This window comes from Gracilinanus agilis, chromosome 4 (assembly GCF_016433145.1).
Source record: "Gracilinanus agilis isolate LMUSP501 chromosome 4, AgileGrace, whole genome shotgun sequence".
NCBI lineage: Eukaryota > Metazoa > Chordata > Mammalia > Didelphimorphia > Didelphidae > Gracilinanus > Gracilinanus agilis.
This window is the reverse complement of record NC_058133.1, coordinates 488,190,882-488,218,082: the sequence shown is the minus strand read 5'-3', so window position 1 is coordinate 488,218,082 and position 27,201 is coordinate 488,190,882. Positions and strand designations below refer to the sequence as shown.

The window sequence follows — 27,201 nt, the reverse complement described above, 5'->3', positions numbered from 1 at the left end:
AGCAGAAAAGGCTGGTCTTGGGGTCAAGAGGCCTAGGGTCTGGTTCTAGCTTTTCTTAAGAGCTCCTTTATCTTAAGAGAATCATCTTACCTCTGATCCTTAGTTCCCCCCTCAATAAAATGAGAATAATAATTCTTTTGCCACCTCCCCAGAAGGTTATTTGCTCTGGTAGTTTATGAGTGCTTGGCAGGTTCTCTCCAGGGATGCTGCTTTCTTAACTCTGGATTAGGTTTTTGAACAGTGGACATTTTTTGTTTTTAATTTTAGAAAAATATGGGGTTGTCCCAAAGAAGTGCTTCCCTGAGTCTCATACAACAGAGGCATCTAGAAGAATGAATGACATTCTGAATCACAAGGTAAGAGCTCTGGGGAGAAAGTCAATCTGAGCTTCCTTTGCATAGGGGCATGAGCTCCAAAGCTCCCATTGGGTCATCTTCCTGTCAGAGGTGCCTATGAGCAGTCCTCTTCCTCCAGATTCTCAGGATCTCTCTAAGGCATCCTGCCACCTACTTCTCACTCTGGCTTGGTGTGTCTGTCCAGGCAGGTAAACATGTAGATTGTAAGTGGGCAGAAATAATTCCTTTGTTATCCTTCTCTATCTTCTGATCATGCTTCATGGCTTAGGTGCTTTTTAGTGTTTTCTGATGTGCATGTAGACAAGTGTTAGAATGTTTTGTTCATTTCTTTCCTTACTTCTGTTTCCTGACTAGAAAGCCTGTCATGTCCTTAGTGCCAGGAATTCACCTCTACCAAAGTGGAGTGATCCAGTGCTTTCTGCTCTGCAACTGCTAGTCTTAGAGAGTTGCCTGGGGCTCTGAGAAGTGAAGACATAACCATCATGGGTCAGAGGTGGGGCTTGAACCCAAGTCTTCCTTACTTCAAAGCCAGTTCTTGACTCACTGCCAAGCTGCTTTTCATTTTATTCATATCATGAAGGAAAGTGGCCTGAAAGAATTCTAGTATAAGGGGACAGCTAGGTGCCTCAATAGATAAAGTAAGAGGACCTTTAAATCTGGTCTCAGAAACATCCTATCTGTGTGATCCTGGGGAAGTCACTTTGCCCTTCTGTCCCAGAGTTGTTACTAGGACTGAAAGTAAGGGTTAAAAAAAAAAAAAAAGAATGTGGGTGGCTGGTCTCACAGTTGGCTCCTATGGACAAGAGCCTGGGGCAGATGTGGGTTAGGAGTTCTGTGGGAAGCTGGCAGTCAAGCTGATGTTATTATGCTATCCTCACCTTAACCTGCCCTCAGGAAGAGGGGGCTTTCTCCATGCTCTTTGTCAGCCTTAAGCCTTTTTGGTCTTGGGAGTTGCAAGGCTATAATTCGTTTCTGTGGACCAAAGGGTTCTACTGGGCTTTGCCATTCCTTGGGAGATTGATTTAAACTTAATGACAGCTTACCTTTAGATGACTTAACCATCACTAGAAGTGAATTGGAACTTCTTACCTGTGGAATGCACAGTCAGTGTGCCCTGGGCCTCATTATAACCTGGGAGTCTGATGTTTCTGCTCTGGCACTCTTTGGCACCATGGCTAGTAGAATACTCACTTTCATCTCCAATGTGCCATGCTCTTCTTTGCCACTTGAAAGAGTGGGTCCTATCCCCAATCATACCCATAAAATGAGACCACTCATTCCTTAGGTAGTGGCATAGCTTTAGTCCCAACTGCTCAGCAGGAAAGAAAAAGTTACCAACAAATAAAATTTAGAGAATGTTAAATCTGCGAGACTAAGTGGTACCTGTAAATGTGGTCCCTGCCTGAAGAATAAGAGATGATGTCTGCTATTCTGCTCCAGTGCCCAGTTTGTTCTGGAAGCAGTCCTTTCCCTAGCACACTTTGGTTGCACTGGTGGTTATTCCTCTTGTAAAGTATTTTTAGCAATACCTTGTTCTGAGTTTAAATGGAGCAATTGGGAAAAGGGTAATAAGCAGGATCAGGAGCAACTCCATATGGGTTTAATTGTTTTTAACATGAGTCAACACAAATTTTATGTGGGGTGAGTTAGCAGACCATTGACAGTTCTGTATTAAAGTTGATTTAGGACACGTGCTTTAGTAATCAACATTTTCATTTCACAGATGAGAGAATATTGTATACGACTAAGAAATTTGGTAAAAAGTGGAGCAACAGAAGAAGATATCTCTGTCACCCAGGACAGCATGATGGAAGAGGTAATAATAGTGATTAGATTGCCATTAATTCTCTTCTTCCAAAGAACTCAAAGAACAGTCATCTGTTTTATTTATAAATTCCTGGTGAAGGCGGTTCAGAGGCCCAGTTGTTATTTTTGTTTTATAACTGGAGAGACTAAGGTACAAAATTGAATCCTAGATTTAGGACTAGAATCCAGGCCTCCTCGTTTTGAATCATCCACCACTTTGGTACTCAATTACAGTTTGCATATAATTAATTTTCCATATGGTTTAGGTCATGGAGAGGGATACAGATTATGGGGGAAGATCTTGAAATACCACAGTATCAAAGGTTCACTGGTAAAGGGCATCTACCCCTTGGAAATGAAAATAGTGCTTCTTGGCCATTGGAAGTGTCATCATAATCTAAAGGAGTGGTGAAGTAAGATTTATATGGTGGTTTAACTGGATTATTAACGTCCTGGGTTCCCACTCCCAACCCCCTTTTTAAGGCTCTGTGTTCAACTTCTATCATCTCTTGTGGCTAACAATAATCAGACTCCCCTGACCAGTCTCTATGGTGAATTGTTTCCAGCTAACCTATGTGCCTTCTCTTCCGCTTCCTTCTTGAGCTATTCCTGACCTCCAGGGTCCCCTGTGTCCTCTATATAACTCCTGACAACCTTTTGTTTCTGTTTCTGTGAGTGCTTGTGGTAGCTGCCTCCAAGACCACCCCACAGCTATGGAAGTGGTGCAGCGAATTCAGTTGTCCTGGTTAGTTTCACCTAGGAGAAAGGGACCCTTCAGGGATGCACATAGGGGTTAGGCCTAGGATATAATAAAAAACAGATTTAGCACTAACTTAACACTTAATCTGGGCTTTGGTGAATCTTAACTTAAAGATATACAAGTCACTTTAGGGCCTCGGAGAGCCCCAGGGCCATTGTGATGAACATGCATTTTTGTCCCTGTAAATATAATTTTGCACTGTGCAGAGAAGCCAATTAATAGCAATTTCAGGATGAGAATGAGGTAATATTTGTAAAGCACATAGTACTGTGCCAGGCACATAGTAAGCACGTAATAAATGCTTGTTCCCTTTGCCCTTGGGAGAAAGGCAGAGAACCTTTTATTTCTCCTTAATTACTCTAAAACTACCCTGTCCAAGCTTTAGGGGGCACTCTGTAGTTATTTTAGTCTGAGAGACAAAGAGCAAAGTAGTGTTTTTTATCCATTATTCAAATTTCATGTCCTAATTTCTTTTTTTAATGAAAAATTTAGAAATGCATATAGTAAATGGAGATGTGTTTTCCAGTGGCGCTTGAGAAATAAAACCCCCATGGAAAGGGTCCATGGTACATATATTTCATACTGAATTCTCTGCAGCAAGTGATTCAACAACAAATTCCCATAATATTTCTCTGTTCTCAAGATAGGACCTATTTATGTGATTTCTGTACCTATTAAATTTTTATAAATTTAATTTAAAATTTTTGCAATTCAAAAATCTATTTTCTTTTTCTTCCTCTCATACCTCACCCCTCCCCATTTAGAAGGGAAAAAAAGAAAAACAAAATTCTTGCGACAACTATAAATATTTAAGCAAAACAATTCCTTCATTGTCCATATTGAAAAGATGTCTCATTCCACACCTGTAATCCATTATCACCTCTATAGGAGGTGGGTGGCAAGTTGCATCATGGATTCTCTGGAGTTGTGATAGGTCATTTCATAGCTTTTCCATGTGGGCTTCTTTCCACAACACAGAAGGTGGTTCTGGGAGCTTCCACTTGCCAGGCTTCTTGGTAGGTCTTTTCTCTTACTCTCAGTCATTCCAGTGCTGGCCTTAAGGCTGACTCTTTGCCTTTCTCCTTTCAGTTCCCCTGCCCAGATTCTTCCTTCTCTGCTACTTATCTATACCAGCCCTCTTAGCATTGGTTATGTCCTGCCTAGTTAGAGTGAAGGCTCCTTGGGAGTGGGGAGTATTTCCTTCATTTTATCTGTATTCCTAGGGCCTGGCACCTTGCACCAAATTCTTGATCGATTGACTTATCCTGCCTTTTTCCTGATGCTTTTCTGTCTCCTTGGGAAGTCCCATTTCTGGGCACCAACAACATTTCTACCCACTCATTGGGGTGGCTAACCAGAAGCCATCGTTAACACCTTCCACCTTACCTCCCTTCCCTTCTCTTCTGTCCCATTCCTGCAAACTAGGGCTTCTTCTGTTCCGAGTCTACCAGCAGGGTTCTCAACTGCTGTTAATATTTTACTTCTCATAGTTTCTAAGGGCCTACAACGCTTGACCTGGAGTCCCCAAAGTTCCCAAGGAAGAGCTTTCTGTGATGTTGCTTGTGAAAAAGATTCCATTTTTGTTGAGTTTAGGACACAGTTTCCCTCTCTTTTACATCTTTGTCTCTGCACATTCTCATTTTCTCTCACCTTCCTCATTCCACAATTCTTCAGCTCAGATTTTGGCAACACAGACAGAACTTGTTGGGTGTATGCGGGATTGAGGGAGTGGGAATAGGGAGGAGTTAAAGGTCAAGTACAGAGGAATGCCATTTTGATCTTTGCCATAGCTCTCATCAGGCTTTTTCACTATGTACATGACTTGGCCCTTGTCCTAAGGAATAGAGTGTGTAGACCATTTTCGAAAAAGCAAGTAACACTACAGCAGTTGCCCACAAGAGAGCAGAATGGGATAATAAAAGCTTATTCAGGCTTTGGTTTATTAAATTCATAGTTTAGAGTTAGCATTATTAACACAGAGTGTATCATAATCTCTTCTGGGGAAAAAAAAAAAAAAAGGAAACTTTCTCTAGGGCACTAGAGACTCAGTGGATTAAGCTTTAGACCTGAAGTCAAGAAGTTCAAATGAAGCCTCAGTCACTAGATGTGTGACTCTGGACAAGTCACTTAGCCTCTCTGTCTGCCTCAGTTTCCTCATCTGTAAAATGAGTATAATAACAACCTACTTCTCAGATAACAATAAACATGAGATAATAAACACAAGATCATATTTGTGAAATGCTTTGTAAAGCTTAAAGCATTGTATAAATGCTAGTGATGATGGTGGTGCTGAAGATGAAAATGTCTGTTTCAGAAAGCTGAATTCTGGATCCATTCTTTTGCTAAAACAAGTGCTAATCCAAATTTTTAATCCAAATGACCACTCTGTTATATATAGTTTAACTTTTGGCAGTCTGGATAATTAATAAAAGGATAGCATAAAAGAAATGAATACATCTGAAGTTATGGATTGGTTTTAAGTCTTCGCCAGAAACTAAGTAAATAGACTTCCTTTCCAGCTGCCAGTAGGATGGATTTTGTTTCCCATCTGGCTGGGCCTTACTGTAAAGAATGTATTATTGGGGAGGTGGGGCAGAAGTAAGATCAAGTTTAGATGACCTATTTAGGGGCAGCTCTTTGCCATATGACTTATCAGGTAGAAAACTCTCATTGTCCACTTCAGGTATGTTTGAATCGACAGAAACTTGATTAATGCCCAGTATCGTAAAGCACTTTGTAGCAGAACGTGTACCTGGGTGCTAATCTTTTAAAATAATTTGTGACTGTCTTGGGGAGTTGCTAGGCTAAGGCCTTTGGCTGAGGTTGTTGTGTCATCCCCCCTCACCAGATCTGAAAATTTTTAGGTCTTAGAAATAAGCTCCCACCCTAAGACCTCACCAGCTCCACAGAATTGGGGGTGTTGATAAAGCAGCTTCTTTGCTCAGCCTCTAAATGGCAGTGTCAGCAGATTGGATACAGGGGCGGCTGTAAATAGATACTGTGTCCAAGTAACATGGCATTGGTTCCAACAGGCAGGGTGCCAGTGGACCAGTGCCAATCTTAAGCAAAAGTTAGCATTAGAAATCAGTGTATTTACCTCTTCCCTAATTTCTCTCTCTCTCTTCTTCTCTGTCTCTTCTCTCTCCCTATGCCCCTAAGACTTTAGTGTCCCCAAATGGAGACGAGCAGGATGCAGTTTCCAGGCTGATTTGAGGAGAGGTGGTGGTGCTAACCTTTGAGCAGCCTCCCCGATTCACCCCAGGGCTTCCAGCCCAACAGAGTTCATTTTCATCCTTTTTGTTCTTCTCTCCCTCCCCTCAGCTTAGCTCATATTATCCTATACACAGTGTGAGTGCTGCCAGGCTCAGCTCTTTTCAAGGGAGGGAGTATTTGTGTTCCATTGTCAGGCTGCCCAGAGATAACACTCAAGTGGAAAAACAACTTGTAGTCATGTTAGCAGCTCCTTCCCCGACTCTGCTGAGGACCTCTGTCCCTCCGCTTTTACCAGGAGTCACTTTTCCATTTATAGTCTCCTGTGTATTTCTCAGCTCTTTTGATAGATTTTAGCTTATTACTGGTAGCTTAGATTTGCCTCACACATTACAGTTACAGAATGCTCAATATACATTATCTCATTTGATTCTTACAACTTTGCAAGGTATCAGGGCATCAGTAAGCACTTAGTAAGTGACCACTGTGTGCACCAAACAGTGTTAGGCATTGAGAATACAGGGCAGAGCAGAAAACAGTCCCTCCATTCAGGAAGCTTAAGTTGTCTGTGGAAGATAGTGTTTGCATATTTTTGTTGTTGTTGTAGTCTTTTCAGTCATGTCTTACTTTGGGTTTTCTTGGTAGAGATACTGGAGAAGTTTGCCATTCTCTTTACCTCATCTGACAGATGGGGAAACTGAGGCAAACAGGGTTAAGTGACTTGGCCAGGATCACATGTTAGTAAGTGTCTAAGGCCATATTTGAACTCAGGAAGATGAGTCTTCCCAATTCCAAGCTCAGTGTTCTATCCATTGTGCCACATAGCTGCCCTTGTTTTTCCCACTTACCTTTATATGCAAAATAAATCCAATGGAACTTTGTGTGGAAAGGCATCTGTACCTGGGAGAATGAAGAAAGGTGGCATTTGAACCAAATTTTGAAAGAAACTAGGGATTCTGGGAAGAATAGAGATCATTCTCCTTATTTTCCAGATGAAGAAATGGAATCTCAAAGAATTAAATGACTTACATCTAGGTGTTACAAGGCCTGGAGTCAGGAAGACTTGAGTTCACATTCAGCCTCAGACACTTCCTGAGAAAAAATGTGACCCTGAGAAAGTTACTTATAACTTCTCTGACTTAGTTTCCTCACCTATAAAATGGGGATAATAATAGCATTTAACTTTCAGGATTGTCGTGGGGATGAAAGGAGATGCTATCTATAAAGTTCTAAGCAAACTTTATTTAAAAATTTCCTTTTCAGTTCCAAATTTTTTCCTTTCCTCCTCTGTCTTCTCATTGAGAAGTCAAGAAAGTCAAGTCCATTACAGATATATTTAGACATACAAAACAAAATTTTCCCCATTAGCCATGTTGAATAAGATAATATACTTCAGTCTGGTCAGAGGTGGGCAATATGCCCTTTGGAATTGTTCTGGGTCATTCATTAGAGTTACTGAATCTTTTAAAGTTAATCATTATCATATTGGATCTGCTCTTTTCTTCACTTTGCATCAGTTCATATAAGCCTTCCCAGGTTTCTTACAGCTCTGTAGTACTCCATCACATTCATTAGAGAACTTGTTCAACTATTCCCCACTTAATGGGAAAATCTCATATAACTAACATTGATATAACATTTATAACATTTTAACATTTACAAAACATTTTGTATTCGTCATCTCATTTGATCCTCACAACTCCAATGTGAAGTGGGGCCTACTGGTAATATCTCCATTTTACAGATGAGAAAATGGGCTAAGAAAGGGCAAGGGCTTTCTCAGAGTTACCTAGCCAGTTAATGTCCTAGGAAAGTTTTGAACTCAGGTCTTCCTGATTTCTAAGCCTAGTACTTTTGTCAATTGTGCTATCTTGAAAAAAACCTTGCTTAATTGTGAGTTTTAAAGATGGCTACAGAAACCTGAATTGAGACCACAATTGATTACATAATTCTGACTAGAAAACTGAGGTTCCAGGATGCTGTGTTTCTGGGTGATGCTCCTGCTGAACTTGGTTTCTAGGAATGATGTGTCCTAGTCCTATCACAGGCTGTTAGAGGAAGGGAAAGACAACTGACTATAGCTGGGTCCAGTTTTATCCCTTTTGTATTCCTTCTCTCTGTCTGCCCGAGTTTCTGCCTCAGCTTATGCACAGAGAAGAGGACTAAATAAGGAAGTGGAAAGAAGGCTGAAAGTATAAAAAGGAGGCTCTAGGATAAGTACCAGAAGTGGGAGTGAGAATGCTGAATGTTCAAAGTCAAATTAACTGGGGGCCCAACCTGAACTCGCTGTACTTGTTAATTTTATGTATATTTTTTATTATCCTTTAGTTTGCAAAAAAAATCCTTTGAAAAAAATTATCTTTATCTTGACAGAGATCAAGAGAAAAAGATTTTTTCCTAATCAATGCCTTTGTCTTAGAATTGGTACTGAGTATCAGTTCCAAAGCAGACTAGTGATAAAAGCTAGACAATTAGGGTTAAGTGACTTGCCCAGGGTCACCCAGCTAGGAAGTGTTTGAGGCCAGATTTGAACCCAGGATTTTCTGTCTCTAGGCCTGGCTCTCTCTCCACTTGAGCTCTCTACTTGCCCTATTTGTTAAGGTTAGTGGGCCTCAGAGGACCTATAATAGTCAAGTGTGGTGGTTTTAGGCAAGACTGACTCAGTGAATTCAGAGAGACTTTGGAGCAGAATAGGAGGCCAGAAGGGAATTTAAGAAGGGCTGGGTTCCTGGTGTTGGCCCTTTCTCAATAGGTCCTTCTCCCCCCCCCCCCCACTCCAGTTTAAAGCTTAGGTCAACACCTGTAATTTGTGTGGGTCCAAAAAAATAGGAATCCATGATCTTCTCTGTGACGGTTGATCTTTGTGTTCTACACACTCCTTTTAGCAGGATGGGGTAGTGGACTAAGCCCTGAATTAGTAGTCGGAAGCCTGAGGTTGAAGCTCAGTTTCTCGGTTTCCAAGTCTGAGCCTTCAGCTCCTCATTTACAGGGAAGGAGAATGACTACTAGCTTTGCCCAACAACAGGTAATGAACAGGTTGCTCTGTAAACCTTACCAGGCTCTTTAAATATGAGGCAAGCCATCATTTGCCCCTATAGATAATGCAGAATCAATCATGTTTTCCACATGGTATTGTCAGAAATATTTCAGGCAAATTTGTGTTCTCTTGAGGCCTGGGACTGGAAGGGGCCTCATAGGCTAGGTCTAATCCAACCCCTCATCTTATGGCTGAGACCTGTGGAGGCGAAGGGACTTGCCCTAAATTGCACAAGAAGCAGGAGGGCTGGGATTTGAACCCAGGTCTCCTGTCTTTGATTCAGGCCAGTGGCTTAGTAAATTGCCACAGATAAAGGTTCTGGAATAATTAAGAGCTGACTGTAACTACTGCAGTGACCGGTGGGGCTGATGAAAAGTTGTTAAGAGAAGTAACCCCTTTTATTCCACACCTCTCTAATTTATGCACACCCTCCAATACATCCAGCTCTAATGAATGCTCTAAGTTGTTATTTCCTTGTCCAGGGTTCCCGGGTATTGGTGTCCTCTACATCACAGGCGCTTCAAGAAGTCTCCTCTTTCAGCTTTCCCGATCTCCTTGGCTCCCAGTGCCTTCATAGCTCCCCTCTCCTCAATTCCCTTGCTTTTGTTTTGAAACCTATAGGTATCCTTTTGAACCCACAGGGTGTCCCAAAAGTCTTAGCACTATTTTAAGCTATTAAAAATTGTCTTCTCTCATAAGACTGCAAGCTCCTTTTCCTTTTGTATCTCCATTGCCTAGCACTGAGGGGCACAGTAGGTGTTTGCTGACTGATTTCAGCCTTGGCTTGGAGTAAAGGCACCTTTTCTGTCCTGTGCCAATACTAAGCAGGGTTCATTATCTATAACGATCTCAGCTTAGCTTCGGTGGCCAACGGGGGATGCCCCCACATCTTGTCTTTACCCATAAGAATTGTTGTTTTAAAGCCTACTCAGAGGTGGTCTGGCCCAACATCAAAGGCCAGCTGTGCAGGCTCATAAAGCAGCTAGCCAAGCCTAGTAAAGGAAGGAACCCCAAAGAAAAGGAGAACAAAATGAAATGAAAGAGAACAGTGGTTTCTCTGGGATTCAATCTTTTATTTTAGGATGAGTGAACCCCCATAAGCTGTGGGCACACAAACCCTACCTTTTCGTGAGGTTTCTGAATGATGCTGGGGATCTCCAGGTTCAGCAGCCTTCCCAACATCCCCCACTTAATCAGTAAATGCCTTTAATCCTGGCTCCTGCTGCCTATGGCGTACAATGGATGTCGGAACAGAGAGAGCTTTTCCTGCATATCTCTCAGAAGTTTCATGCCTTTGACTATCCATCCATTTATCCATTGTACATGTACATTGGATTCACAAATCAAATGATTTTTTTTCCCGACTTTTAGCTGCTTGCTTGCTCTCCTGCCTTGGATTTCAAGCCCAGGCACACATGGTCTTCACAGAATGGCATTTAAGAGAGGGATATTTCACACTCAGGCTTCTGGCACGACAAAGGAGATTGATTTTTAATGCCTCTCTCTCACTAGGAAGCTGGCTTATGGAAGCCCATAGAACAGGGAATTGGAGAGCGCTTCTTTTATCTAGGATGATTTAGATTAGTACTGCTTGGAGCCAAAAGATCCCTCTTAAATATCCCACAAGCACTATAAAAATCACCCTAGAGACGGGAGGAGACCACAGAAGTTACAGCATTTTTTTTTAACTAAACAAAATTAGGGTTAACTGCTACCAAGAGGGAGGGTGGATTATTGTGGGTAGATTGGCAGTTCTCAACCCAACCCATGGATGGCATCTGCCTTTCTGAAATGGAGGCATTAAAGCCAGCTTGGTTTCTTGTAGAAGGAGAACTGGGGGTGAGTGGGTGGGGGTGGGAAGATAGTTGAACAGTTGAAAAAACAACAACAAGGGAAAGGGGATTTGGCTACCCAATAATAGAATTCCCCAGCTGCTACTGGTTACTATTATTAGAATAAGAGAAAAATGTTAGTGTATTGTGGGTGCCACTATGCTCTTCACTACCAGAAAGAAGAGCAAAATTGGAATTGGCATGTTTAATAAGTCCAATTTGTGACTTCCTTGGCCAAGGAAAGGCTGGTGAGGAGTCTGTCGATGGAGATGAGCACATTTTCTGCAGTGACCACTTAAAAGAGTTGGCTGAACCACTGAGAGGATGAATGACTTGCCCAGGGTCACATTTCTTTCCTTTCTAGGCTCTATTCTTATCTCTATCATGCCCCAGAAGTCTCTTCATGCTGGAAGCTCACTCCATCCTTGGAATTCATCATTTGAAACTATACTCTACCCCTTTGGGCCTCTCCTTACTGGATGGCTTCTCTAGAGCCCCTACTTAAGGAGATTTCCTGGCCAACCACGCTTCATGCTTCATTCCATTCCAGACCCACTTTGGACTTTCTCTACCATTCCTTTGTGAGAGCTATGTCTATCTCACTACTTTGTCCTGGACCTTTATTTTCCTTTTCTATATTATCCTATATATTTTCTATATTATAATGGGAGACCTTTAGAATGGAAGCTCTTTGAGGGGAGGGATCTTTTTTTTTTCTTTCTGCTTACATTTCTTTCCTCAGTACTTGGCATGATATTTGGCACAACATTTGGTGCTTAATAAATGCTTGTTGTTTGACTGACCCAACCTGTTTGTATTAGAGTTGGATTTTTTTTTAATTTTTATTTTGAATATTTTCCCATAGTTACATATTTCATGTTCTTTCTCTCTCCCCCAAACTCCCCTAACCTCCCTTAGCTGATGCACAATTCCACTGTGTTTTACATGTATTGTTGATCAAGACCTAATTCCATATTATTGATAGTTGGACTAGAGTTATTGTTTAGTGTCTACATCCCCAATAATATCCCCATCAGCCCATGTGTTCAAGCAGTTGTTTTTCTTCTGTGTTTCTTCTCCCACAGTTCTTCCTCTGAATGTGGCTGGTTTTCCTTCTCATAAGTCCCTTGGCCTTGCTCTGGATCCTTGCATTGTTGATAGTAGAGAAGTCCTTTATGTTTGATTGTACCACAGTGTATCAGTCTCTGTATACAACGTTCTTCTAGTTCTGCTCCTTTCACTCTGCATCAATTCCTGGAGGTCTCTCCAGTTCTTGAATTCCTCCAGCTCTTTATTCCTTTGAGCACAATAGTATTCCATCCCCAACAGATACCACAATTTGTTCAGCCATCCCCAAACGAAGGACATACTCTCATTTTCCAATTTTTTGCAATAGAGCACGGCTATAAATATTTTTGTACAAGTCTTTTTCCTTATTATCTCTTTGGGGTATAATTCAAGCAGTGCTATGGCTGGATCAAAAGGTAGACAGACTTTTATCGCCCTTTGAGCATAGTTCCAAATTGCCATCCAGAATGGTTGGATCAGTTCACAACTCCACCAACATGCATTAATGTCCCAATTTTGCCACATCCCCTCCAACATTCATTACTCTCCCTTGTTTAGAGTTGGGTTTTGTACTCAGGTTTTTATGATTCTGAAGCTGGCACTTTTTTTTAACCCTTATCTTCTGCCTTAGAATTGATGCCAAGTATTGGTGCCAAGCCAGAAGAGCATTAAGGGCTACATAGTGGGGGTTAAGTGACTTGTCCAGGATCACATAGCTAGGAAGTGTCTGAGATAAGATTTGAACCCAGGACCTTCTCTCTTGAGGCCTGGCTTTCTGGGGTACCTAAATGCCTCAGAAACCGGCACTTAGTACTCATTGTCCATTGCTTCTCATTTACACACAGCCCATGATGATAATGCTATATTGGATCCGAGTCTCGGCAGATCCAGCTTCATATCATATTGTTTTAGTCAGAAATGCACCAATTAGACAGTCAGGGAGTCAACAAGTGTCTAGTAGCCTATTGATCACCTGTATATTTCAAGTGCTGTGCTAAACCCTGGAGATAGAAAGACTGGCAGAAGCAGCCCTTGTCCTCAAGGAGCTTATATTAAGGAGACAGCATGTGAATACTAGGTACAACTAAGGTATGTAGAGAAGGAGAAGCTGAACCTCTGGGCTTAAGTGATGTGTTTCGGTTTGAGGAAATTGCCAGATATGTAGAATGAGTATTGTTGTACGTAAGGAATTAAATTAAGAGTTTTGACTAAAATATGAGAATTCTAAGGTAATATTGTAGTTGCTGATTAAAAAATATTATAGCTCAAGTCAAAATAACTTTCAATAGCTTTTTATTTACAAAGAGATGGAAAGAGTGAAAAGTAGAGAAATGTAAGAGGATAGAGAAAATGTCTAGCCTATCACTCTAAATGTGGCTCTGATTGGTGGGTTGAGCTCTCCAAGTAAGTGACTTGTGAATTCTCTTACTTGATGGTTAACAAAGTGTTAAATAGGGGTTAAGTAGGGGTTTCTTGATTGATTAACTCAAAATAGACAAAGAGAATAAAGAATTCCCTTTCACAATCTCCCCTGTGATTCTTTGGGAGACTAGTCTCCCCAATGAATCATTTAACATAACCAGCTTATACCTCTAAAGATCTTCTAGCTAAAGGTGCATACCATATTGCACTTTCTAAGAGGGAACTATAATAGTTAGAGGTAAGAGGGAAATAGAAGAAAGAGAGAGCAAAACCAATATTTGCTAGGCACTTTGGCAAAAAGCCAATTGGGGGCAGTCCCCTTTGACATAAGAGTTTACATTCAGAATAAATGTGTTCAACCCCCTTCAGTTCAATCAGTTACACCCCAAAGTTCATTTTGTATCTTCTGATGCAGTGGAGGTTTTTTTATGGCACTTTCTCCAAACAGTTCATTTTCTTGATTCAAGGAGTTAGCGAGCTTCTTTTCCTGAAATGTTTTCTCAAAAAATTTTAAATCTTGGATTTTATGAAAATTTTACATGTATAATGAGGCAGGAAAGCAAAGTCCCCATATAAACCCCAGTTCCAGGGGCCATAGCAAACACAGACTGTTGAATGAAACAACTGTCATAGTCTTATCAGGTATTGGTAGGATACCTACTATGACCCTCCATTGTGCCAGGAGTGAAATAGAAATGTGGTCCTGAGTGTGAGAGCTCCAGGGTTGCATAAGAGAGCATGGGCTACAGGAGTGGGGAAGGATTCTTGGAGGAGGCAGGACTTCAGCTGGGCTGAAAGAAATCAAGAAAAGCAAATGTATAGAAATGAGAAATAAACTTGGTTGACTCGGGAGAGATGAAGGCCAGCCTGGGTTATGGTGGGGGGTTTGCATTGCTCAATCACATCTCATTAAGTTGGATAAATAAAATGATATCAGCCAGATGGGACAGTTTAGATTAGAGGATGAAAATGGTTGTTTCTCCTGATGTGGTAGGAGTAAAAGGGGAAAAGGTTGAGGTTAGGGACACCTCTGGTCATTGAAAAAAATGCCAAGTTCTTACCTTGTGCTCCACATTGTACTGTTTGATGTAGGGTACAGTTGCATCAGGGAGGAGAGATCTATAGAACTGAAAATAGTCAGGACACTGAATGGTCAAGGGCTCAATTGAATGCCATTTAGGACTAGAACTTAGTGCATGGCCAGCAATGAAGGAAGAAAGTGAGGAGAGGCTAGATGAATGTCCCCGCCATGGGAAATGGGTAGAAGTGGTGGGTCTGGCAGATATTTAAAGCAGTCAGTTGAGTTGGGCAGAGATGAGAGTTGGTGGTAAATTGGAGAAAAAGACCACAGCTGAGATGAGATGGTAGAAGATAAATATTAGATTTTGTAACTTGAGTCAAGTTACACTGGAGACATTAGACTTTGCTCATTTCACTAAAATAGGATGAATGAAATTGAGGGGTGTCTGGGCAGTCTCATTCTTGGTTCTGATCCAATTTCCATCCCATACTCTCCTTAGGTCTCTGTTCATACCTCTCTAGAAAGTAGAGGGCAGGGGAGGGACAGCTAGGTGGCTCAGTAGACTGAGAGCCAGGCCCAGGGATGGGAGATTCTGGGTTCAAATCTGGCTTCAGATACTTCCTAGCTGTGTGACCCTGGGCAAGTGACTTAACCCCATTGCCTAGCCCTTACTGCTCTTCTTCCTTGGAACTAACACACAGTATTGATTCTAAGATGGAAGGTAAGGGTTTAAAGAAAAAAAAAAACAAAAACAAGTGAGAGGAACCATGCCAGGTAGATTCTAGGGAGTCCAGAGGAGAAGTCAAAGGCTGTGCATCATTAGTAGAAACACACCCTTTTGGATGAGCCTTGGCCAATGGGCACCACTTGAACTATTAGAACTGTTTAGAGTTTCTAAGACTAGGGGACCCTGGGATAATCAAGGGAAACTGATGTTTAGAGGGAAGGAAATCCTTTATAAAATACAAATCATTATTTGTTGTTTATAGAGGCAGGGACACAATTCTGGTGAGAGACCAGTTTTCTTGGCTTAGAAAACATTGGCAAGGCAAACTCTGGATGTTATGTATTTAACAATCCAAAGAGCATTGTTCAGAGGGTTTATTTGAAATGTCAAGAATTGGTTCATACCCAAGGCCAGTTGGGACCTTGTTTTTTGGAGGGAAATTGTCTTGAAAATGTCCTTGAAAATGTCTAGTTTTGAATTTTAATCTTTAAATTCCTTGGGCTTCCCACAGTGGTGAGGAGGGGTGCTGCCTCCCGACTGCCATTCATCTGTTGTTCTTCTCCCTGCTAGGTCTTCCGAGTGGTCAGCATCTGCTTGGGCACCCCACCGGAGAAATTTACCTGGGAGTATCGAGATAAGGATAAGACTTACCATAAGATTGGACCCATCTCACCCTTGGATTTCTACAGAGAACATATCAAACCTTTCTTCAATATGCAGGACAAGGTTGGGGACTGTTGCTAGTAGTGGCTGGCCATTGACTAGAGGGCAGGTACAGGACCAGAAGCTCAGCTCTCCTTATGTGAAGGAGACTTGTTTTTTAACTTACTCTTGAAGTACATTCCACACTTAATTCTGGTGGTCAAGCCCTTCCCAAGTTCTGTCTCTACATACTCCTTTGACTCAGAGCTGGAATTGTTCCCAGGCTGAAAATAGTATGAATGGGGAATCCTCTCTTACTGTGGGCTGAGAGTGGCCCCCTCTTGGGTTCATCATTGTGGACTCTCTCACGGAGATAGCAGTGATTCACCCTAGCTTTTCTACTTCTTGCATGTCTTTCCCACCTGCCTAGCAAGATGATTCTCCCCATGCCTTGGCCCTCTTTTCTGTTCTAGTTATGACCTCAGAGCTAGATGTCAAGCTTACTCTGTAACTTGAGGACAAGCTTCTGAAAGAGATGCCTTTGCCTCCCTATCTCACAGCCAGGGCTTATTGTTTAGAAGAATTATTTTGGGGAAGTTACTGCCCAAATTAAATAGGTAGAATCCTCACATGAGTCCAAGTTGAAAAAAAGCAGACTCATATCTCTTTCTTCAAATTGAAAGCCACTTCTGGGAGCTCTCTATTCCTTTTAATGTTCCTTTTCATTAATTTGTATCCTACTTTCCTATGTGGTTATGATGTCTGTGTACTTTGGGGTTATTTATGCCAGAGCAGTGAATTGCTTGTAGCTAACACAAGCTTGTAGCTTGCCTGGAATGGATGGGCTGGCCTAACTCTTGACGTAGTTTGGTTTATGTTATGACAAGAATGTCCTTGTCCCCTTAGATTTGTCTGGTGAATGACCCTCGGAGTCAGCATAAGTACAACAGACTGTACACCGTGGAATACTTGAGCAATATGGTTGGTGGCCGAAAAACTCTGTACAACAACCAGCCCGTTGACTTTTTGAAAAAAATGGTTGCAGCCTCCATTAAAGATGGAGAGGTGGGTGTTAACCTTGTGTGTCTCTCCCTGTAGACTATATATCTTCTCTCTTTTCCTTCTCTGGTCTAGAACAGGGGTGGTGAACCTTTTAGAGGGGCAAGTGATGTGAGAAATGTCCTCAGGCGTCCATGGGGAGGGGGAGGGGAGCAGCCGGGCACTGCATCCCTCTGGCTTTCCAGCAATAAACTCTGGCGAACTCTATGCTGGAGTGACAGAATGTGTGCCTACAGAGAGGCCCTCTCTGGCCTGTGTGCCATAGGTTCACCACCAGGGGCCAGGAGGATCCAGGGATAAGAGTCTATGTTGAGCTTCCTCCTTTTTTTTCTTTATAGGCTGTATGGTTTGGCTGTGATGTTGGAAAACACTTCAATGGCAAGCTGGGCATCAGTGACATGCATATGTGAGTGCAGGCAGTTAACTGGAAGGTCACTTCATGGTTTTGACCTGTGGACTTGATGTGGAATGGACAGGCACATCCATAGATGCTGATTCCTGGAAGAGAACGTTACCTCGTCCTCCTCCATCTTCTAGGCAGGGGCTTTTGCCCTTGGTGTTATGTGTCTTATAGACCTCTTGGGCAGCAATTTGGGGAAGCCTATGGACCTCTTCTCAGAATCATGTTTTTAAACTCATAAAATTACATACATAGAATTACAAAGGAAACCAATTTTTTAAAAATATGGTTATTACAATTTTTGTCGTTTTTAAACTCTTACTTTCTGTCTTAGAATCAATATGAAGTATCAGTTCTAAGGCAGAAGAGCACTCTAGGCTAGGCAGTTGGGGTTAAGTGGATTGTCCAGGGCCATACAGTTAGGAAGTATCTGAGGCCAGATCTTAACCGAGGACTGGGATTCTGTCTCCAGGCCTGGCTCTCCATCCACTGAGCCACTGGTTATCTGCCCCTGGTTATCCCAAGAAAAAAAAATTTGAAAAAAAGTCCCACCAAGTTCATGGACCCTTAGTTAAGAAGTTGTGCTCAAGAGCCTAAAAGAACAGAGCAGAAGCTAGAGTGAGCACTGTACATGCTTAGGATGTTCACCTCCTTGCTAGCCATGGGACATCTCCGAGCCTCTTTCCTCATCTATAAAATGAGGAAAGTTATTCACTATAATACCTGTTGTGAGTCCCACAGGCGGTAAGGTTTTTAAAGTACTTGGCAGATCATGAGAGGAGGGCCTCAGAAGCCAGAGAGCAGGCTCATTGTATAGATGAGGAAATTGGGGTGCAGACGGGAGATATCCCTTGTCTAGCATAATGGAGTAACTGTCAGAAGCAGGATTTGAAACTGATACTCAGTCCATAGCCAGAGTTTCTAATATACTGGAGCACACTGTCTCTACAAATTTTTTTAGCTTTGAGATTTAGGGGAACCCATTTAGTTTTGTTTTTTGGCATGCCCCCCACATGGCATAGGGAACTATGTTCCAGTGACAAGCTGCCTTCTGTGTGCCCCTTGCAAGGAATGACTGGGGCTTTCGAGGGGTGATGCTCCTTTCCTTTGGCGACCTAATCTTTTTTTTTTTTTAAAAAACATGTTTTGTTTACAGTTATGACCATGAGCTGGTGTTTGGTGTCTCCTTGAAGAACATGAACAAAGCAGAGCGGTTGACATTTGGCGAGTCCCTGATGACCCATGCCATGACCTTCACGGCAGTCACAGAGGTATGCCTGGTGCCCTTCCACCCACCTGCCCCCTGCGGCCAGCAGTGTTTGCACAGATGGATTTGAATTCTCCCACAGCCAGTTTGTCTGGCCAAGCTTCATTCATGAGCTGGAAAAGGTCGGCTTCCAAGTAGGATGTCACACCTGTATCACCTGGGGCTTGACTGGTTCCTCAGACAAAGTGCAAATAGAAATTTTCCAGTAAAATGAGGGGTGGAATCTGGGCCAGATGGGAGGAATTATTGCGGCCTTCCCCCAGCCCTCAGATAGTTTTGATGTGCAAGAGGCTAGGAAGTGGCCTTGGAGAAGATTCTTGTTTTCAAAGAGTTAAAATAAGCCCTGGGTGGAGTGTGTAGGACATACTGGCCTTTTTGTCCCTTTTTTACTCTAACTCACTCTTTTTTATTAGTGCCTCAGAATTTTCCTAAAATAGAATAACAAGGGCCTTTATGCCCATCACTGGTTCCTTGTGGGCTTTTAGGGGAGTGGGCAATAAAGCAATTTATATCTCCATAAAATCTTCTGGGATCCAGGCCACAAAGTTGTTTCTGGAATCCATTGTTCCAAATGAACCTGTCTGAAAGTTGTTTCTCCTGAGAAAGGCTTCTCATAACCAGGCTATACTAGGAGGGAGGGAGAGAGGGAGAGACAGACAGACAGACAGACAGACAGACAGACAGACACACACACACACACACACACACACACACACACAGAATTGATCACTTTTATTCCTAGTCCTTTTATTGGATAGATAACAAGGGGGTGTACTGGATTGGGCACTGGAATTAGAGTAGGGAAGACTGGAGCTCAAATCCTGCCTCAGACACTTGGATGCTGTGTGGCCCTGGACAAATCAATGAACCTTACTTCATCCTAGTTTCCTCATTTGTACATTGGGAAGGGGGTTGGACTCACCCCTTTGGTTTCTTTTCTTTTTTTTTTTCTTTTAAACCCATACCTTGTGTCTTAGAATCAACTACTATATATTGGCTCCAAGGCAGAGTGGTAAGGGCTGGGCAATGGGGGTTAAGTGACTTGCCCAGGGTCACACAGCTAGGAAGTGTCTGAGGCCAGATCTGAACCCAGGACCTCCCGTTTCTAGGCCTGACTCTCAATACACTGAGCCACCCATCTGCCCCATCCCCTCTGGTTTATAATGCATCTTCTAGCTTTAAATCTGTGATATGAGTATAGTAGAGGGGCAGCTTGGTAGCACAGCGGATGGAGCTCCAGGCCTGGCTGGAGATAGAAGGGCCCGGATGCAAATCTGGCCTCAGACACTTTCTAGCTGTGTTGGGTGACCCTCGCCAAGTCGTTTACCCCCAATGGCCTCGCCCAGTAATGGCAAACATTTTGGAGGCAGAGTGCCCGTCCCCATTCCCACCTCCCAGACCAAATGCCGCACCACATGCCAGGCACGCCCCACTCCCCCCTCTCATCCCACACGGGAGGGAGAAGGTGCTCCCATTGGGCTGCTGGGGGAGGGGCAGGGGAAGTGAGGAATGTCCTCAGCACAGGTGAAGGTCCTGTGAGCCCCCGCCTTACCCCCTGCGCTCCCATTGAGCTGCTGGCCAGGGGAAATGCATCAGGCTCAGTGAAGAGGGGGAGGGGCAGCTCGGCCTTTCTAGTAAGGAACTCTGGGTGGGGGGAGGGGTGGCTGCACACCCCCGAGAGCGCTCCGCTCGTGCCCTCTTTGGCACCCGTGCCATCGGCTCGCCATCACGGCCTTGCCCTCAATACAGAAAGTAAGGTTTAAACTAGATCTGTGTGTACAGGTGTGTGTACAGACGCATGTATGGGAGGAGGCGGCGCCTGCTCCCTTCACTAGGAGGGATCCATTGGATCGCCGTGTACAAGACGCCAGGCTAGGCTGTGGGTGCAGAGACGGGTGCCCCCCCCCCAGGAGTCTAGGCCTGCGTGTGCCCAGAGAAGAGCCTCGAGCGGGTGGTCGCTCTGGGCTAGCAGAATCCTCGGAACCGCTTTCCTGGTGGGCTACGGTGAATGTTACAGTGTTGTTACTAAGGATCAAGTTACAAAGTGGATTTTCTGTGTAAGAAAGAGTTTCTGATCGCTCCCCTGGTGGACCTCAAGGCATCCAACTTGTGCTTTGGCCATGAAAGCATCTGCTTTCTGGGAAGACCGTGCACCATGACTGGGTGTGGGCACACCCTTTGGCCCCCTCAGTTCTCATCTTGCTTAGAATTATAAAACTGGACAAAAAAAAAAAAGAATTATAAAACCGAAAGAACTTTAGAGTGGGGAGAGATCCCAGATACCCTCAATCCTCTTCCTCTCATTTTATGGACAAGCCATTTGAGGCCCAGGCAATGACTTGTCCAAGACGGCACAGCTTGTTAGTGGCAGAGTGAGGCAGCCTCGGGTGGCCCTTTCTGCTCCACCGAGCTGGAAAGGACTTGAATGAAGCCTGAGGCAACCAGACAGGGCAGATTTTGTGTTTTAGTAGTGGATATTTAGGCCTCAGGGAACTGGAGAGAGAGGCATGTTTGGGAGTAAGGAGGCCTCCATGGTGGCTCAGGAATCTACCACATCATCAGTTAATGCTTTCTAAGAGAAGACAAAGAAGCCCTTTTTGTATCTTATGTGCATGTACCTGTGTGAAATCCTGCCTTGTTTCCACTGAGACAAGGAGATGGACAAGTGAACTAATCAGATTATCCCCAGGATTCCTTTTTTAAAAGAACTGATCTCTCGGTGTAACTAACTGGTGACTGTAATGTTGACAAACATAAAAGATGGGAGCCTGACGTTTTTCCTGTTGCTTTGTAAGGTGGCAGATTGCAGACCTGTGCAGAGCTGTTATGACATCAGTCATTTTGAATAGCCAGATTTTTCTTCAGTATTAACTTGTTGCTGGGAAGCCAAACAATCCACTAGCAAAATTGAACTCGCCGCTGGCAGTGGCCTCTGGCCTTGGCTTGCATAGATCCACAGAAAACAATGGCATTCGGCTTCCGTGTTGATTTCTTCAGGCTTAAAGGAGATGGAAAGTGAGAGGGACAAAAGGGCCTCCCTCATGTGTGTGTTCCCTGCTGGGCGATAGATCCTGGGCAGCCTCACACAGCTTCAGAGAAAGGATGAGAGTTGGAGTCTGCGTGTGTGTGTGTGCATGTGCGTGCGTGTGTGAGAGAGAGACGGGGAATCACATGACTGAAACAGCAGATGAACATTTGGGTTACACAGAAGAACATAGAATTCAGTGCTGAGAAGAGGTTTTAAGTAAGAGCTGTCCTTCGCCATTAGAAGCAAGCGGTTGGAAGGAATTTTTCATGAATAAAATATTGAATAAGTCGCTCACGTTTACATGTTTGGACATGCTGCCTTATAAAGTTCACTGGATTTATAACTCCCTAATACAGGCTTTTGGTTAAAGGGGGATTTTTGGCATGTGTGCTCATGTATGTATATACATCTAAAGATCAAAGAGCTTTTTGCACTTTGTTTTGCTTGCCTTGAGGGCTTCTTTGCTTTGCCTGGTTTCCGCTTTGCATTAGAGCTCCGTCATGTTGCCTTTTTGGACATAAAAACCACCCCGTTGTACCCCCCCCCCCAGTGCGCTCTGCCCAGGCTTTGCTTGGGGAGGTTTCTCAGCCACCTGCTCTGTTGAGTGACTCGGGTCACTGACCACACACACATAATGCAGGCTGGCTGCTATCAGAATGATGGCTCTATGTAGGAATCCCAGCTCATCTTCCACACTTGTACTTCGTGATCCTAAATGAGTGTAAAATTGGCTCATTCTACTGAACAGCAGAACACAGAAGTGAGCACAGATGCCAAGAGCTCCATCTCTGTGGCCTCGCTTTCTCCTGAAGAGCTCACAGCCTGTATGACGGTACCTTCCTTTTTTCTAATAATCTCCTTCAGAGAGAGTTTGGCACAGAGACATTCTTGGGATCATAAATTTAAAGCTGGAAGAGACCTTAGAGGTCATCTGGGGTTAATCCCTTCATTTTACAGATGAGAAAATTCAGGCTGCTCATCAGGGAGAATTCAGTCATTTATCAGATAGTCCTGTAGCTCAAGTGACTTGTCCACAGCCCTTGCTACATTGCCCTTTGAGTCATTGGCAAAGGTAAGGTAGGAGGAGTGTTTGGTCTTTAATTGACATCTCAGAGGCTTAGTTGTTAACAATTATAGAAATGTTTAAGGGAGGTAAAGATGGATTAGCAAGAAGGATGGCCTCAGCACCCTATAAATAACATTCATAATGCTAGCAAGAAGCACAGAGCATGACTCTTAATGAACATCTTTGGCGCTCAGGACAAGGTTTAGTAATGAGCATTAAAAATTTTTTTTATTTTATTAATTAAGACAATTTTTCCATGGTTCATGTTCTTTCCTTCCTCCCCCCTCCCATAGCCAACAAGCAGTTCCACTGGGTTTTACATATGTTATTAATCAAGACCTATTTCCATATTATTGATATTTGCACTGGGGCGATCGTTTTAGAATCTACATCCCCATCATATCCCCATTGACCCATGTGACCAAGCAGTTGTTTTTCTTCTGTGTTTCTGCTCCCGCAGTTCTTCCTCTGAATGTGGATAGTTTTCTTTCTCATAAATCCCTCAGAATTGTCCTGGGTCATTGCATTGCTGCTAGTAGAAAAGTCTGTTACATCCGATTGTACCACAGTATATCCATCTCTGTATATGATTCTCCTGGTTCTGCTCCTTTCACTCTGCTTCACTTCTTGGAGGTCATTCCAGTTCTTTATTCCTTTGAGCACAATAGTATTCCATCCCCAACAGATACCACAATTTGTTCAGCCATTCCCCAATCAAAGGGCATCCCTTCATTTTCCAATTTTTTGCCACCACAAAGAGCGTGGTTATAAATATTTTTGTATAAGTCTTTTTCCCTATTTAGGGTACAAACCCAGCACTGGTATGGTTGGAGCAAAGGGCAGGCAGTCTTTTAAAGCTCTTTGGGCATGGTTCCAAATTGCCCTTCAGAATGGTTGGATCCATTCACAACTTCACCAGCAATGCATTAATGTCCCTATTTTGCCACATCCCCTGCAACATTTATTACTTTCCTTTGCTGTCATTTTAGCCAATCTGCTTGGTGTGAGGTGGTACCAGTAATGAACATTTATTAAGGGCCCTTAGGGGACAGGAGACTTAGACATAGGATTAAGGGTTCCTGGTGTCTGAAAAAGGCTCTGAGGTCAGGCTAGAGGGAAGGAAATCCCTGCCTCCCAGAGGAAGTCTGTGTATAAGTGGGTGTTGGTGGATGAGGAAGTCAGGAACTATACATCCTGCTGAAATGTCTGAATTTCTGAGGGAGAGATAGGGAGGAAAAATACTTTGCCCAAAGGGGGGAGCCTTCCATTTGTTCTCCAGCATAGTATGGGAATTAATTTGGAGGAAAGAGTAAGTGGCCAGTGCTAGGCTAATGGGACTTTGCCTCCTCATTAAAGAGGATGGAAGGCTGAGTTTATTTACTTAAAACAGTGGTGGGAAAAGAGGATCTATGTTTTTATTCAGTTGTGTCCAACTTTTCATGACCTCATGTGGGGTTTGCTTGTAGAGATACTTGAGTGGTTCATCATTTCCTTCCGCAGCTCATTTTGCAAATGAGGAAACTGAGGCCAATAGAGAGTTGCCCAGGGTCACACAGTTTGGAATTAGCCATATTCCTACTGTGTCTTGAACCAGTGTGAGGGATTGGTGGCCTGCTGGCCAGGACTGGGAAATGGTTTTGTGATGACCCTAGAGTGGGTCTTGTCTTAGGCACAAGTTGGGCAATGCCAGATCTCCAGTGTGTATTTTGAGATGGGATAAAGCATTCTGCGGATCAGAAACAGTCATTACCATGGCATTTGAGGACTATTCACTTTATTATCTATGTTGTTTTTTTTTCAGGCTGCTCATGAGGGAACATATGAAAAATGGAGAGTAGAGAACTCCTGGGGTGAAGACCATGGTCATAAAGGTAAACCAATATGCTACTTGTCAGCAGCTTGAATGGCACCTGCCATGGCCCTTCAGAAAGCCAGCTGGGATGGGGTGTAGGGGGATGTCTGGACAGGTCCTGGATCATCAGAGGCTTAGGAGATAATCAGGAAGCCACTTAATTCATAGATGGGTCACCTTGGCAGGATCTGTGATCCTAGATTGACACCCAATGTGGCACACCCTTAGAACCTCTCTGGCTTCTCTGGATTGACCTTGGAATCACTATGTGCTGTGCTGGACTGGATTCCTTGGGTCAGTCAGATTCTGATCTGCAAACTCCAGCAGCCCTCCCCATACCAAAACCGAGTCAGCATTTGTTGGTGAAAAGCAGAGGTTTATTTATGAGGACATTTATTCCTTGCTACTTGGACCTTTGTCAGACAAATAACCAGCATCCTTTAGATAAGCAGGTCTTTTGAGAGGGAGAAAAGAGGTTGGTTAAAGGGCCTGCTTAGGTCAGCACCAAAGATTGTCCATTTTTATGAAAGAGAAGAGTGATAGGAACGAATATATCTTTCTGTCTTCTGTAGTAGAATTCATGAGTAAACAACAGTGGATATGCTTTTAATGCATGTTTTCAATAATAGATAGCAGCTTTTAAAAAGGATTCATTACTTAGTTTCTAGGGATTCAAACCAAGAGACCATGAATTCCAAGGGACTGTGTGATATGTCAGTCTGTACAGTGCCTAGCCCATCGTGGGTCTTGGAGCCAAACCTTCCCCAAGGCTGATGTCCCTCCATGGCAAGCCAGTTATCCACTTGGGGAAGAATGATCACTCATTGTGTGTTTGGAATTCAGGGAGGTGCCATTTAAAAGTATCTTACAATCTTCCTGTGGACATGTGGGGAACTTTGAAACTACATTCCCCGTGATCCAATGGGTTTCTGGTTTCTGACGTAATAACATCAGACAACGGGAACCAACGTATAGCGCAGCTTAAATTCGGAGGGCGGGCTTGGGACGTGCTCTTTGGCTGCGTAGCGAGGGTGGGCACTAGCGGTTTCTTTGAAGAGCTTTTATCAGGCGCGTGGTCTAATTATATACTTTATCAGCATGGCCATGGCAATTAAAATATTATTTTCTCTCATGATATCAGCCTTTATCATTTTTAATCGTTACATCATCCAGGCTCTTTCAAGGTGTGCTGTGACAGTGTGAGGATCAAAAAGGCAGGGCAGATGAGCATTTGAGTGATGATGTGGAGGAAAATGTCCAAGATGCCAGTGGAATGAGATGCCCTGACCCTTGAACTAAGCAACATTAGTTCACCAAACAAAGAATCAAGTTCAGGTTTTTAAAAGAAAACAAATGAACAAGATTGAAAATTCCTGGATCTTCTGAGTCATACTTTTCTGTCATCTTATTTTCTTTTAGAAGGGTCTGTCGATCTGAAGATTGTGCTTCATAGAACTAGAGATTTCTGGTTTCGGTAGTGCCCGCTGGAGGCAGCTGTGGCGTCGGCACCATTCTGACTCACTGAAGGCATTACAGATGGGTAGGGGTTAGGAGGTCCATGTCCTTGTCTCAGTGTCATTTGTGCCTGCCCAGCCTCCAGTGGTTGAGATGAGTCACAGAATCACAGATCCCAGAGGCCATCTCTGCCATAATTCCTGTGGTCATCCAGCAGTCAGACACTTGGGCTCTTCTTTCATTCTTTTCCTCTCCTAACTGGCATTGAGGATGGTGAGGAGAGTCCTGGATTAGGAGTATGGAGACATGGGTACTCGACCCAGCTCCACTGCCTGTCACTCATCAGTTGACCTCAGGTCATTCCACCTTTCTCATCTCAGTTCCTCCCTTGTTCAATGGTGGGGTGGCCTAGATGAGCTCCAGGATCCCCTAACTGTTCTGTCATCCTTTGCTCTCTGTAGCCTAAAGGCCATTTGCTTGGTATTCTCTTTCTGTAGCTTTTGGCTTCTTGGCATATCAAGTCTTTTCATCTCCCCATGAAAATTCTCTTCAGTGAACCTCAGATTCCTGTCCCTTGACTCTGTTGTGAAACCCAGTGGCCTCATTTTTGTCTAAACACGAGCAAGTGCTCTTAGTGCCTTTTTGCTCATCATCAGATTGTTGCGTCTTCCCCCTTGGAGAGAGCTTCATTGATTTCTCCAATTGTTGTGTGATTATGGAGGTGCTTGTCAGAATGCCTGCTGTGAATTCAGGCGGGATGAGGATGGAATTGGGGACCCTGCTGAGCTCATTTTTTAATGGTGATTTCCTGTTAGATGGCTTTGCTTTCCTTTGAGGCAGCGATTAGGGGTAAGCTAGGGAGGCTTGCTAAGGAAGGGGGTAGGATGGCTTCAGAAATATCAGGACAATTCACTGAAAAGGATTTTTAAAAAGCAACCACCAAAGCATTCACCACTCTGTGTGTGCCTCAGGGCAGTCACTGGCTGATGGCACCCAGTGGAGGCAGGGGAATAGTGTTTGAAGGAGAGCATTTTTTGTAGATGTTTTAAGTTTTTAAAGCCTTATTTCTAGGGGTGAATTTTAAAAGGCATTCAATCCTGGTTTGGCTTTCTTTTTAAATTAGTTTTCCTATTGTTGCTCATGTTTCAGTTAAACCTCTAGTAGCATCCTATTAGCTTCAAACTCTTTCCTGA

General features: G+C 43.3%; 1 protein-coding gene across 1 annotated transcript in view; it reads left to right on the top strand.

The window, feature by feature from the left end:
• BLMH (bleomycin hydrolase) overlaps positions 1–27,201 on the top strand; it is a 53,067-nt gene that overhangs the window by 11,831 nt on the left and 14,035 nt on the right. The window contains exons 5-12 of the mRNA XM_044672902.1: positions 268–356; positions 2,080–2,172; positions 15,810–15,965; positions 16,788–16,946; positions 17,279–17,346; positions 18,497–18,611; positions 20,070–20,072; positions 24,503–24,572. Coding sequence (XP_044528837.1) covers positions 268–356; positions 2,080–2,172; positions 15,810–15,965; positions 16,788–16,946; positions 17,279–17,346; positions 18,497–18,611; positions 20,070–20,072; positions 24,503–24,572 — 753 coding nt within the window. The remainder of the gene's footprint in view (positions 1–267; positions 357–2,079; positions 2,173–15,809; positions 15,966–16,787; positions 16,947–17,278; positions 17,347–18,496; positions 18,612–20,069; positions 20,073–24,502; positions 24,573–27,201) is intronic.